We start from the raw sequence: 14,586 nt of genomic DNA on the forward strand, positions 1-14,586 counted from the left end.
AGAAGGAATGGGTGAGGTTTCAGGTCGAGACCCTTCTTCAGACCAAAAGTCAGGAGAGAGGGAGGGATTTGGAGGATAAGGTGTGAAAACAAGAGATCAAAGGGGATGAGGTACAAAGGCAAATGTAGAATGGATCGTTAGCTGAGGGAACAGTCAGTAAAATTTAATCAGGACACTAAAATAGTCGGAGAACTAGGAAGGTGGGAGGGATGGAGAGAGAGTGAAAGCAAGAGTCTCCTGTTTTCTTGAAAAAAACTTGGGTCCCAGTTAACCAGAGGCTCAATGTTTTTAATTCTCATTCACGTTTTCAAATCCCTCCATAGCCTCATCGCTCTCTGACCCACTTCAGTTTGACAATCCGCTGGGATACCTTTGATCAATTCTGGCTTCTCCAAAAACAACTAACCTCAGCAATCCTCGCTCTCAACCCCTCTGGCTCTTTCCGCAAAACCTGCATCCCTGATATATCCGTATGTGACTCAAGTCTGTTCTTTAAAAATCGCTCCCTGTGCAGCGGCATGGGATGTCTTGCACTAAGTGAAAGAGACTGCATAAAAGCGAGTTGTCATTCCCCACACGCCCCAAAACGTCACCGATCGATATTCTCCAGAGATACTGCCCGAGCCACGGAGTTACCCCAGCACTCTGTGTCTCTTTTAGGGAGTTGCTATTGCTGTGCTTATCGTTAAAAATATTTGTAGTTACAAACAAGACGTTGTACATTATTATGTGGAAGCTGCGTAGCTGCAGATCATCTTCACCAGTGCATTTAAGGTTATAAACATCACACATGTTCACTGCCAACACCACTCTGATCAGTGTAACGTGAAATCAAGTAACCTTCCCTGATGAGACACCAATTTAGATGGATGTTGCCAGCTGGAGGCCGAGGGCGAGCGTCAACCACTGCCAAATGAAAACTCCATACCCCAGCTGACCCAAGATGATGTATTTCACTGATTCAAACCAGTCCTCAGTACAAGGCAAACATACCTTTAGCATTCTGCATCAAATGATAAAATAAAACTCAGCCTGGCACTACTGTGATAGCATTAGGTAGCAGTCGTTTAGTTTAATTTAGAAATACAGCGTGGAAACAGGCCCTTCGGCCCACCGAGTCCGCACCAACCAGGGATCACCCTGTACACTAGCACTATCCTACCCACGAGGGACAATTTACAATCTTTACCAAAGCCGATTAACCTACAAACCTGTACGTCTTTGAGTGTGGGAGGAAACCAAAGCACCTGGGGAAAACCCACGAGGTCGTGGGAAGAACGTACAAACTCCACACAGACAGGACCCATAGTCGTGATCCAACCCGGGTCTCTGGCGACGTAAGGCAGCAACTCCTCACTGTGCCACACAACAGGGGAGAGTTTGTAAATTTGAGTTTGTGTTTGCAGTGATTAGAAAATAGAAATGATTATTAAACACCAACTGTGCACCATAGTGTCCAATTGCTCCTATAATCTAATGAATATTCAATTGCCCCGATTCGCCCAACAACTGACCGGTTCAGTCATAAATCAACGTGGGGCAAGGTGACTGGGATGGCTGCTTGTCTAGCTCAGTAGTGCATAGTACAGGATCACAGAGGGTAGTGGGTGCATGAAACCAGCTGCCAGAGGAGGTAGTTAAGGCAGGTACTGTAAAAACATTTAAAAGGCATTTGGACAGGACAGGAAAGATTTGGAGGGGAGTGGGCAGGTGGGACTAGTAGATGGGATATCTTGTTTGGCATGGGCAATTTGGGCCGAAGGGCCTGCGTCAGTGCTATAAGACTCCATGACATACCATTACAGAGAAATAAAGCCCCATGGGTTTTCTCCAGGTGCTCTGGTTTCCTCCCACATTCCAAAGACGTACAGGTCTGTATACTAATTTGCATGGTAAGATTATAAATTGTTCCCTAGTGTACGTGGGTTAGCGTTGGTGTACGAGGATCTATATCTTCGGCATAGACTCGGTGGGCTGTATCTCGAAACTAAACTAAACTAATCCCTTCGTCAGAATTTCGGAGAGAAAATTAGTTTTTTTACGTTCTAGAGATATTGGGGAGGAATAAACAAGACACATGGAATATCTCTGCCACGGTTACAAAAGGTCATTTGATTCATCATGAATAACATGCTGTCATGCAGATCCTCAGCTGTTTATCTCTTGTTTTCTTTTCTTAACAGTTCCTTGGATTCAAGTATGACTTGCTCCACTCCAGTTTTGTGAATTGAGGTGGCGGATAAGGCAAACCTGGAACCCGGAGAAGCAAAAACGTAGTTAATTGCCTTTGGCAGGAAAGTGTTAAGGGAAATGCATTTGGAAATTTGGGAAAGATGTGATTTCCAATCATTTGTCTGGAAGAAATGGAAGTTAGCGGAATTGACTGGTTGACACAATAAGCTGCGTTGAACCGGTCACTCCTATCATCCAGAAATAGAACAACATCTGGGTCACCAAGACATCCTTGGCTTGTGCAGCTCCTCTTGAATAATAATCGGCACAGTTTAATCGAAAAGGAGTCATGTGGTTTTTAAAACAGAATCCGGAAAAGAATGCTCATAGATAACATGAATAGTAACAAGTCACTGCAAAACAATTCGACCAAAAGATCTTGACTACGGTGCTGTCTGTACGGAGTTTGTACGATCTCCCCGTAACCTGCGTGGGTTTTCCCCGGCTGCTCTGGTTTCCTCCCACACTGCAAAGACATACAGGTTTGTTGGCTAATTGGCTTTGATAAAATTGTAAATTGTCCCATGTGTGCGTAGGATAGTGTTAGTGTGTGGGGATCGAGGGTCGTTGCTAATTCAGTGGGTCAAAGGGCCTGTTTCCGCACTGTATCTCTAAACTAAACTAAAAGCTTTTACTTTATTCCCTCAAGGAGAAACAAGAATTTTATTTAGGGAAAGTTACATTGAATGTTTTATACACATCCCTGATGATGGGATGGGCAAAATATTCTGTCCACGATAGCTTCTATGACTTCATTATTTCAGTAAGGATCATAATAATGAAAATTTGGAGGAAGTAATTTGATCTGAACTAAATCCAGACAGATCTTCATTGGATTATCCATTTCCTTTTTAGGCCATCGCTCTGGATCCAGAAGGACTCAGTTTAGTTTAGAGATACAATGCGGAAACAGGACCTTCCAAGTCCGCGTTGACCAGCGATCCCCACACGCTAACATTATCCGACACACACAAGGGACAATTTACAATTTTACTGAAGCCACTTAGCCTACAAACCTGTACATCTTTGGAGTGTGGGAAAAAACCGGAGCACCCGGAGAAAACCCACGCAGGTCACGGAGAGAACGTACTAACTCTGTACGTACAGCACCCATGGTCAGGATTGAACCCGGGTCTCTGATGCTGTAAGGCAGCAACTCCACTGCTGCGCCACCGTGCCGACTTACTTTCACTCTGGTTTTGTGGATTCTGAGGAGACCGATCTTGCCAATATGGGATATAGCGGACCCTTCCACAGATATGGCACGGGCAGCCTGGCAAGGTCGGTGTTTCGATAGGGCTTCTGTGTGTACTGCATGCATGAACAAAGTTCATCCCGCATACTCATAATGCGCTTCGAGCAATGCCCGGTCAGCGACTTCCAAGAGTTAGAGGAGATATTGCACTCTCTCAAGGGTGGGAATATCCCCACCCAAGGTTCCCCTCCAGGTTGCACACCATCCAGGGGGTTGGGAAATTAATGGCCATTCCTTCATCCAAACCCTAGATTACTGTGTGAATACCTTCAGAAGAGTTCACAGCTATAGTTCAAAAGGGTGCTTCACTGTCACTTTTTCCGCTCTCAGTTTCGTGAACTCTCCTGACACAGCTTACGACCCAATGATATGAACATTGAATTCTCCAATTTTAAGTAACTTCTACAAACGCCTGCACCCACCCCCCTCTTTCCCTTTCCATGGATAAGAATTGGTTCTGCAAGATGACAGATTGCCCAAGCCCAAGTGAAGTGCTGCAAAGTGAAATCATCTTTTATGTTAAGTTGATTTATCCCCCCACATTCCCACTCCCACACTCTGCTTTTGGACTGATGGCTTGCATGTTAAAAAGTAGCTTGCAATAAAAACAAAACATGGTGGAAACACTCAGCAGGTCAAGGAGCATCTGCTGGGAAAATGACAGAATTAATGACAGCTGCTTAGTGGTTTGTAGGTGTGCAACTGAACCATGCATACTGGGGGGGGGGGTCACAGTGTCGAATTAACTGATCTCAGCCGGTATGGCTGGAGAGATCTCTGGAGAGAACTATGTTCACAGTTCCAGCCTTTTTTTCTCACTCCAAAGATAGTCACAAAATGCTAGAGTAAGTCAGTGGGTCAAGCAGCATCTCTGGAGAAAATAGGTGACGTTTCAGGTCGAGACAATGTCAATGGATATTTTTAAGCCTGGTATAGATAGATTCTTGATCAGTACGGTTATCAGGGGTTATGGGGAGAAGACAGGAGAATGGGGTTGAGGGAAAGATAGATCAGCCATGATTGATTGCACAGTAGACTTTTTTTGCCTTATTCTGTACCTATCACTTATGAACATATCCCTCTCTCCTTTATTCTCTCTCCTCTATTTTCATTCATTCCCTTCTTCAGGTCATCTTGTTTACAGAACAGAGGCAATTAACACATTTTCATCAACGCTTTCGGATTGGTAAACGTGCCCATGCCATTCACATTGCCAGGCTTTGTTTTATCCGACATACTCTCCAAAATTAAATCCTCCCCCCCCCCCCCCCCCCCCCCCCCCCCCCTACATGTTCCCTTTGCTCTCTCCATTCCTCCCCCCCTTTGCACCTTAGAACATGCAGTTCTTAATTCTGATTAAAGTCACTGAGTCACTATTAGCTGCTTCTGTTCTCTCAGACACTGCCTGGCCATCTGAGTATTTCCAGAATGTTCTGTTTTTATTTTAAAATAAAGGCTACACTGCCTTCCTTGTGGAAAAAAACCCCAAACACAACAGTATCGACTGCAATTAATTTCCTTTACCTCTTCAGAGTTCGGCTCACAAAGAATGGCTTTAACGGAACAAAGACTGCAATTGTTTCTCTCCTGTGATAGTCTGACAGCTTCATCTCTGTCCAACAGCGCTAATTTGCCATTTATGAGTGAATGATTTAACTGCCACACATGGAGGTCAGCTCTTTCATTTACCGCTTCACACTGTCCAACAGTTTGTAAACAGCTATTGTTCAATTCTGAATACAGACATGAGCTCATTTCAGTTTGTCAAGAGCATTCACATGAAAAAACAAAACTTCAGGGTGGGGAAAAAAAAAACTTGCATTTATGGAGTGCCTTTCATGGTTTCAGACTGTTGCAAAGGGCTTTATGGACAATCAAGCATTTTTGAATTCTAGACAGTGATCAGATTATCAGTTTTTGTAATGCTGACAGAAGGATAAGCATATTCCAGGACATCATGAGAGTTCCCTTGATCATCTTCAAAATACAATAAAACTCTTAATAATCCATTACCTGGCCATTGGGAAATCCTAAAGCATCTTCTGGCTTAGTTTGCTTTCTGTGCTCTCTTCTGACTCGCTGCCCACTTCCTTCTTACTTGTCCAGGTCCCATTTCCCACACTTCCTTCCCACACACTGGGGTCCCAATTCCCATGTCTCCTTGCAACTTCACTGCAGCCCCAGTTCCCATATTTCCTTTCAACTGGCTAGGTCCACAGCTCCTGTGCTTCATACATTCATAAAGTCTCAGAGCAGAATTTGGCCATTCAGCCCATCAAGTCTACTCTGCCTTTCAATCATGGCTGATCTATCTTTCCCTCTCAACCTCATTCTCCTGCCTTCTCCCCATAACATTTGACACCCTTACTAATCAGGAATGTGTCAATCTCTGCCTTAAAATATCCATTGACTTGGCCTCCGCAGCCTTCTGTGGCAAAGAATTTGACAGATTCACCATCCTCTGACTAAAGAAATCCCTCCTCATTTCCTTTCTAAAGGTACATCCTTTTATTCTGAGGGTATAGTCTCTTGGTCTAGACTTTCCCACTAGTGGAAACATCCTTTCCACATCCTCTCTACCCAGGCCTTTCACTATTCGGTAAGTTTCAATGAGGTCCTCCTTCATCCATCTAAAGGACCAGTGCCGTCAAATGCTCCTTCCATCTCGTTCGGGCCCTGCACCCCACACTCCCTTCTGGCTCACAAGCGCCTCCAGTTCCTGTACTCTCAGTCAGCTCACTGGCGTCCTGTTTCCCACACTGTTTTTAAAATGGACAGGGTCTTGCATCCCATGCTCCCTTTAAATCTATCAGATTTTCTTGGGAATTTATTATAATACTTTATAACATCCAAGTGAAGTAAATTAAATGTGCATTGATGTATTAAAAGGATTAATACCCAGTAGTCTGTAAAATCAGCTCATCTGGCACTAAGCAAGGTGAATAATCAGAGTTTTACTGGAGTGCCAAGTGTTTTTTACATCATCTGCTTGGGATTTTGTTTCGAACGACTTGCCTGAAAGGAAGTCAGCCACTGTATGAGTGCGGCAATCTCCCAATGCTGCGTTAGGTAACAACTTGAATTTATGCTCCAATCTCCTTCAATCTCGCACAATTATGATGAAATAAAATAAATAGAATATACATACAACACATTTCCTGTGCTGCTCTGGTCTACGTTCTATGTAATTAGACCCAAAGAAATGTTGGGGAGGATAGTGTGGGTGGTTAAAGTTTAAAGATGGAGAGGAGCAAATTAACATTGGGATTTAAAGACGGGTAAAACATCTCAGTTGAAGGCTTCGGGAGTCCCTAGGCAAATATGGTCATCAAGAACAGAACTGTGTCTATGCTCTGTGGATGGCTTAAATGTAATCATGTATAGTCTTTCTGCTGACTGCATAGCACACCACAAAAATGCTTTTCACTGTACCTTGGTCCAAGTGACAATAAACTAAACTAAAAAACTCTGTGCAACAGGATATATGACACTGAATTTTATGATTAGAAAGGGGAGAAAGGTGGACAGGGAAGCATGGAGGGGAAATGGATACGTTTCAGCGGCAGAAGTAATGAAAACAATTTATTTTCTTCGGAAACTCTTCCCCAAGATTGTTTTCAAATATTGCACTGCCAACTGATTGTTTTTTGGACAACCTTTCAAAGGCCTGAGTTGGAACTCCCACATCAATTCCCAAACTAAGATCATTGACAAGATACCAGATCAGGTGTAATCGGGGAGAATGCTCAAGAGAGACACAGAATCCTGCAGTACGTCTGCGGGTCAGGCAGCGTCTCTGGAGAAACGGAAGAGGCAACCTTTTGGGTCGAGACCCTTCTTCGGACTGAGAGTCAGGGGAGAGGGAAACTAGAGGTATGAAAAGGTACGGAACAAATGCTCAAACTGGTCTCAGCAAAAGGTAAAGGAAAATTCTGAAGTGATTTCTCTCAGATCACCACCCAATGACTTGTTGACACAAGATCAGGTAAGTAGGTGGAATTAGGAGGGGTTTTCCTCCTCATCCCCCAATACTTAGCTGATACAACTTCTCTAGACTCAAATAAAGAGGATGGCTATTGGACAAAGTTTAGTACAAAAACAACCTTGATAAGTTGCAATAGAAAAATAGGGTTTGAAATTGGCATGACTAATAGAAAGCATGCGTAAAATATGCATCACAACAATTGACAATAGGTGCAGGAGTAGGCCATTCGGCCCTTCGAGCCAGCACCGCCATTCAATGTGATCATGGCTGATCATCCCCAATCAGTACCTCGTTCCCGTCTTCTCCCCATATCCCCTGACCGCTATTTTTAAGAGCCCTATCTAGCTCTCTCTTGAAAGTATCCAGAGAACCTGCCTCCACCGCCCTTTGAGGCAGAGAAAGGCAGCTTTCAGGTACAAAGAAAGCCAGAACACAGCAACACTTATTGGAGCAGCATGGATAGATTATTACAAATGAGGAAATTGCTAACCTGCTCTCGTCACTCCCAATAATGCAGTCAGGTAAAGGAGGGCTTTACACCTTAATTAGCTACTTTTACCAGCTTTGCTGTCACAATATGAACAACAGGATGAACAAGACTTAACTAGGCAGGGTTGAGAGTACTAAGGCAGGTTGAAGGGGTTGTGAACCAGTTGTAAAACAGCTTCAGGGGAATATAGCAAGCTGAGTGAGCAGGCAAGATCATGGCAGATGGAATATATCACCCACTTTGCTGAACATAACAATAATGCAGAGTTAAATGGTTAGACATTAGGTAGTGTTACCTTCAAAAGAGACTTGGTTGACTTGCACACGTCACTGTTAACCAACGTGCACATACAACAGGTGATTAGGAGAATACATCATGAGAGTAAGGAACAAAAGGGCCTTGGGTAGATTGCACCTGAAGAATTATGTTTCCTAACTCAAGAAAGAATGGACCTGCCATGGAGGGAGATCCAGCAAAGTTTGGATCCAGGGATGGTGGGCTTGCCATATTAAGAGAGTTGAGTAGATTGTGACGGGTATTGTCTAGAGAATAGTAGAACGAGGAGAGATCTTCATCAAACTTAATTCAGGGGGTGTTTCACCTGATTAAGAAATCTAGTACAAGAGGGTACAGTATAACAATAAGGAGTAGGCCATTTGGATTTGAGGTGAGGGAGATTTGGAATTGGCTGCACCAAAGTATGGTGGAGGCTATATCATTGTGTTCATTCAAAACAGAGATCAATAGACTCCTGGAAATTAAGGATATCAAAAGATTTGGTGAAAGTGTTCAAAAATGGCTGTGAAGTAGAGAGTCAACCATGATCATGATGAATGACGAGGCAGGCCTGAAGGCTTATTTTCAGCTCTCCTTCCGAGATTCTTATGTGTGTCCTTATGAAAGTCGTTAAACAGAAGTCTGTAATATTGTAGTAATGTGCAAGATTTATGTAGATATGGCTACCAGGAATATAGAAAACTCTGCATCAATAACATAACCCTTCATCAAACATTCTATGTTTACAAAATGCTGCCTCAATCAGACATTCAATGCTCGAAGTGCATTAAGACTAGATATTATTGTAAGAGTTTAATTTAAAAATATACCAATGATGAACGCTCCAAGCCAAGAGATACTGAGTAAACTGCTACAGCAATCTCTTGTACAACAATTGAGAACACACAACAAAAGATTTTAATGAGCAGCGTAAAAGGGATGGGAGAGATGCACATTGGATCTTCCAAACAGTCACCGTGGAAACACTAATTCTGCTACTCCCAACCTGGCACAAAAATTAAATTGGAAAAGAAAATGTACAGAGGGCATGGAATCACTTCAATTTTGTGGCTGGTACTATAGTTCAAACTTAATACCATAAACAGCGGCCCAGTCACTCAACTTAGTGCGATGGCATGGCTGAACATTTTGTTGTGCTCTTACCTGGTAGAGTTGACGATGTATCCTGAGGGGCACTCAGACATACATTCCCCGTTGTGGATGACGTGACCAGAGCACTCCGTCTCCTTGGAAGTTTTGCATTCATTGCGCAGCATTTGACAGAAGGAGAAGTTCACGCAGCGCCACCCCTCGAACCTGTAGGTACCTGGAGGGCAGACGGGGATACACCTGCCTTGATAGTCGTAGTGCCGGCAGGCCACGCACTTGGCTGCGTTGCCCGGTGCCTTGCAACTTCCCAAGCATTCATCGTGACAGCACTGACCGCCGGGAGTGCAGGCTTTGCGACGGCAATCAGAGGGGCAAACTGCAAGAAGGACAGAAATAAAATGGAACTTTAATTTTACAAAATACACGCATTTGGTCGAGCTGCACATTGCTGCTGTTCTACATACAATGAAATATTATTTTTGTTATGTCCGCAGGTGCAGCAGGTGTTCTGAATCAGCAACATCCAACAAGAGACAAAATAAGTTTATTTGCTCTTGGTGGTACTTTCAATAAGTACTTGTATTTATGCGATTCCTTAAAGTAGTTAATCACCTTAAGCATGGGTGTGTTAATAAACAAAACTTGACAGTAAGCCACACAAAGATAGGTGGCCAATAGTGGTTTGAGGTAAGTTTTAAGTAGCATCTTAGGAAGGGCAGGAATGAAGAGAAAAGGTAGGGGGGGGGGATGGGGGGGGTTTGGTATTTGAGTTGAGTTTAGTTTATGGTCCCGTGTACTGAGAAGCTTTTGTTGCGTGCTAACCAGTCAGCGGAAAGATAATACATGATTACAATCGAGCCATCCATGGTGTACAGATACAAATCAACAGTGTACAGATAGAGAAGGGATTCCACAGTTTAAGATCCAGGTTGCAATTACCTAGTGGTATGAAGGAAATCAGGGATACACACAAGACTAGAATTGAAAGAACACAGATCCAAGGGTTGCAAAGCTGGAGATGGTTGTAGACACAGGTCAGAAGAAGTCTCGACCTGGACACTGGCCAGGTTTCCGTGGGAGATCTAACACTCCTGGGGAGATTGATAGGAAAACTCCCTCAGAAATACACTGAAATATCAGCATACGTTAAAAACTTAAATCAGATGTGAAGTTCAAAACCTCAAATTTGTAACTAACTTTAAACCAAGTTACAATGACTTGTCGATGTTCTACCATCTATTCTACAACCTGACACAACCAGAAATGAAAAGTTATTCAGCCTCAGGTGATGGCAGTCTGGCTAAGACGCAGCAGTTAAATCACCACCGTCTGTAGGTTATTGTCCAAATTACTCATCATCTTGATTTGGAAACGGGGATAGGTAATAAACGGGAGTTTTTTCCAGTGTTACTCGTAAATGAATTTGGAAGTAAATGTGACATCAAGCGCTGCACAAACCCAAAGTGGATAACCAGGTTGAGAACTCAGCAAGGAATTTTTGTCCAATAATCAATGTTAACTATGCTCCAAAATCAGGATGTTGTTGGATCTTAGAACAATGAGAAATCAGCCAGTTAGTTTTCCACGTACAATTGATTATTTTAACAAAAATGGAGTTTCTCTGGAATTTTAATAGAACACATCATTCTTGCTGGAAGATTTATTCAACAGTAGAAGATGCAAATTAATGATTTATGTTCACATTAGCTTCAACACATTTGCACAGTCTGTCCTCAAATCAACCTCAAACTGAAGACAAATGCAAATGCTTCACCATACACACCTTTCATGAGCTGAGCTGTTGTTTGGCAGCAAGGGACCTCATTGGATTTTACCAGAATAACTCAGTGGGAAACACATAGGCTAATGCAATACTAATTGGCAATCTTAATCAGTAGGAGGGAACTGCAGATGCTGGTTTACACCGAAAATGAACACAAAATCCTGGAGTAACTGGGATCGACCCAAAACACCACCCATTCCTTCTCTCCAGAGATGCTGCCTGTCCCCACCGAGTTACTTCAGCATTTTGTGCCTTTCTTTGGCGTTCATAATGAGATGACCAGATCCATGGTACAAGGCTAATGAAGGGTGTAACCACATTGGGAGGAATAGAGAGTTTTAAAGCAGAATGGTAATTACTGTGCCACTAATGTTTCACAGGAGAGCACTCTCACCTAGACGTTAGCAAATTGCGGGTTCAAGTCCTGCTTCTAAGATTTGACTAAACACAAAATCCATGTTGACACTCCAGCGAACCGTTGCATTGCACTGCAGAACTGCAGTCTTTCAGACGAGATAGTAAACAAAGCCTTCGTCTGTTCTCTCAGATTCCATGGATAGTGTTTTGAAGGGTAGGAAGGTTGTGCCCAGTGCAGAGGCCAACATCTAATCACTTGACCAGCATTTGCCAAAGCTGGTTATAATATTGCTGCCTGTGGGAGTTTGCATATGCAAGTGGGCTGCCGACTGCAACTATTCTTGCAAAGTGGTTCATTAGCTGTAAAGTAGTTTAGATGATCTTAGGTCATGATAACTGCTCATTCAATTCCATCAATTTTATACTTATTTGTATCATGTGCCATTGAAGAGGGAGTACTGGGATCCCATTCATTTTGTGGAAGATATGCGTTAATATTAGACTAAAATACTTTGTTTGTCAAAAGGATGATTCAAATTTGTATAAGAAGGAACTGCAGATGTTGCTTTACACCAAAGATGGAGTAACTCAGCGGGTCAGGCAGAGAAAAGGAATAGGTGACGTTTTGGTTGAGACCTTTCATCAGACTGAGAGTCAGGGCCTTCGTGGTCCTGTGTTGGGTGTAAGTAGGGCAGATGTAAATTTGCTATTTTATTGTTTATGACACTAACAGTGCCCTCCTTGTGAATTGTTTCAGAGGTAGCACAATACCACAGCATCATGTACACACAAAATTTAGCAACAGCAGTGATAATAATTACAGGTTCGAGACTGCCCAAATGTGACACATTTATGTGACAGTCTAGTTCTTTGCCAAGTGCCATCTATGTGAACAAAGGACAATGCTAAATTATCAGAATTCATGGAACATGCATGGATGCACATGGCAGAGGCACGCTCTGCAGCAGGTATCTAAATATATCCACAACTTACAATACTATGTTCTTTGTTAAACATTGCTTCAGGGTATAATCATGCAGAGCCCAATCTGGAGACTTAATTGCATGTTACGAATATCATATAACAGCAATCTGTTTGGTAAGAGTTATACTATAATTAAGGGATCTTTGTCCCTTTTGCAAATACAACAGAGGCGTGATCCTCTTTGCGGTTTCATTGGGTTATGTTTTTTATTAGCCTGCACATTCAGATCTTCTGTCCAAAGGAGGTTGTTTGGTTTATGTAAGCCACAAAGTCTGCTTGGCAAGCCAGACTTAGCAGCAGCAATTCTAGGACATTTACCAGTGGCCAACTTTAAAGACAGCTACAGGCAACCACAGTGTTTTTTGTTTGGGGTGGGAAGGGGGGGGGGGGGGGGGGGGGGGGGGATTACAAGAGGTCTGAATTCAGGTACTTAGTCAGATAACTTTAAAGAAGGGAGGGGGGGTTGTGGGGAGAATACATCAGCCAGGGTTTCTATTCTTGATCCCTATCCCGGTGAACCCGGCAGATGTCAAGGATAGCAGATAGAAGAGGAGATAGACACAAAATGCTGGAGAAACGCAGCAGGTCATAGAGTCATACAGCTTCGGCCCAACTTGCCCACGGCTACCAACATGTCTCTTCTACATTAGTCCCACTTGCCTGCATTTGGCCCATGTCCCTCTAAACCTGTCCTATCCATGTACCTGTTTAATTGTTTCTTAAACGTTAACAGTCAGGCAGCATCTCTGAAGAAAATTTATAGGTGATGTTTCAGGTTGGGACCCTTCTTCAGACAAATTGATAGATGGATGGTGGATGGACAAATGGATAGAGATAATGGATAGGTGACGTTTTGGGTCAGGATCCTTCTTCAGACAGCAAAGGGTCCTAACTCAAAACGTCACCTATCCATTTTCTTCAGAGATGTTACCTAACCCACTGGGTTACTCCAGCATTTTGTGTCTATCTTTGGTATAAACCAGCATCTGCAGTTCCTTTTTGTTACACAAGACAGAAGAGACCCTCTATCAGATATATTGCGAATCGTAACAAAATAGTCTGCCTAATGTTCTCACTGGCTATGATATTATAGGAGGAAAAAACGACTCAGATTGAGGTAGCTACATGTCATAACCTGAACAAGTGATCATCAACTTTCAAAAAAAGAAAGAATAGAATAGTATGAAAATAGCCGGGAAGGGAGAACATAATGGACAGAAATTGTACTTTAACTAAGTCTCATCTTCAGCGCACTTCAAGAAGATTTGCAGCTAGCTATATATGCTATAATTTCTTGCATTTATAAATATTCTGCTTTTTTTAAAGCTGAAATAAAGGGAAAAGAGATAAAGGAACATTAAATGGTTAAGCATGACTTTTACACAAACTATGCGTGCTATTTTAGTGGTTTGAAGTTTTGCCTTATGACCTACAGGAGAGATGATGTTATGATCTTTGCCGGAGGACGGCTCTAACAGCAAATGGAGCAGAACCACCTGGTACCACCCAGACTCAAGGAGATACTGGGAGAGCTTGGGAAAGGCATTCAGCCGGTCCGGATCTTACCCTGTACCATTCTCACGTGAACTTTCCTCTGAACACACTCGACGATAAACACGGGTGATTTATTTTCCAATCCCAACCTCCCTCAAATACATTCCTAAGGATTCCAAAACGAAAATATCACTAAACTGCTGCCAAGATAGAAACAAACCAAGGGAACCTGGGGCTTTCCTGATCTGGGTGACTCTGGCACAATGTAACACGACTTCTTACGAGACCCAGGGTTAGAAAATGAAGAAATGTTACGGAGGCAGATGAAGAATTAAAAATCAACTAACTGTTAAACCATTTATAGCAAACTGAATGAAAACGGAAACTCTGTGAATTTCTTAAATAAGGCTTCACTTTTCAGATCGTGCTTTGTGCGAGAGAACGCACTGCCCTATTTAAAGCGCAGAGAGGTTCTCTGTGGATTGTGACCGTGTCGTGGTGGTGAAGCTTCTGTGGACCCGAGATCCTGAGAGCGATGCCGTCTGGAGCTATGCTCCTGGTAGGGCCACCCATGGTGGTATGGTCGAGGGGAGGTCTCTGACAAAAAGCAATCCAACCAA

At 43.0% G+C, this 14,586-nt stretch overlaps 1 protein-coding gene across 2 annotated transcripts in view; it reads right to left on the reverse strand.

Moving 5' to 3' along the window:
- Positions 1–14,586, reverse strand: part of LOC129711102 (insulin receptor-like) — a 196,915-nt gene that overhangs the window by 52,156 nt on the left and 130,173 nt on the right. For both annotated transcript variants that reach the window (XM_055658498.1, XM_055658499.1), the window contains exon 3: positions 9,403–9,724. In XM_055658498.1, the coding sequence (XP_055514473.1) occupies positions 9,403–9,724 (322 nt within the window). The remainder of the gene's footprint in view (positions 1–9,402; positions 9,725–14,586) is intronic.

Source organism: Leucoraja erinacea, chromosome 29 (assembly GCF_028641065.1).
Source record: "Leucoraja erinacea ecotype New England chromosome 29, Leri_hhj_1, whole genome shotgun sequence".
NCBI classification, from domain to species: domain Eukaryota; kingdom Metazoa; phylum Chordata; class Chondrichthyes; order Rajiformes; family Rajidae; genus Leucoraja; species Leucoraja erinaceus.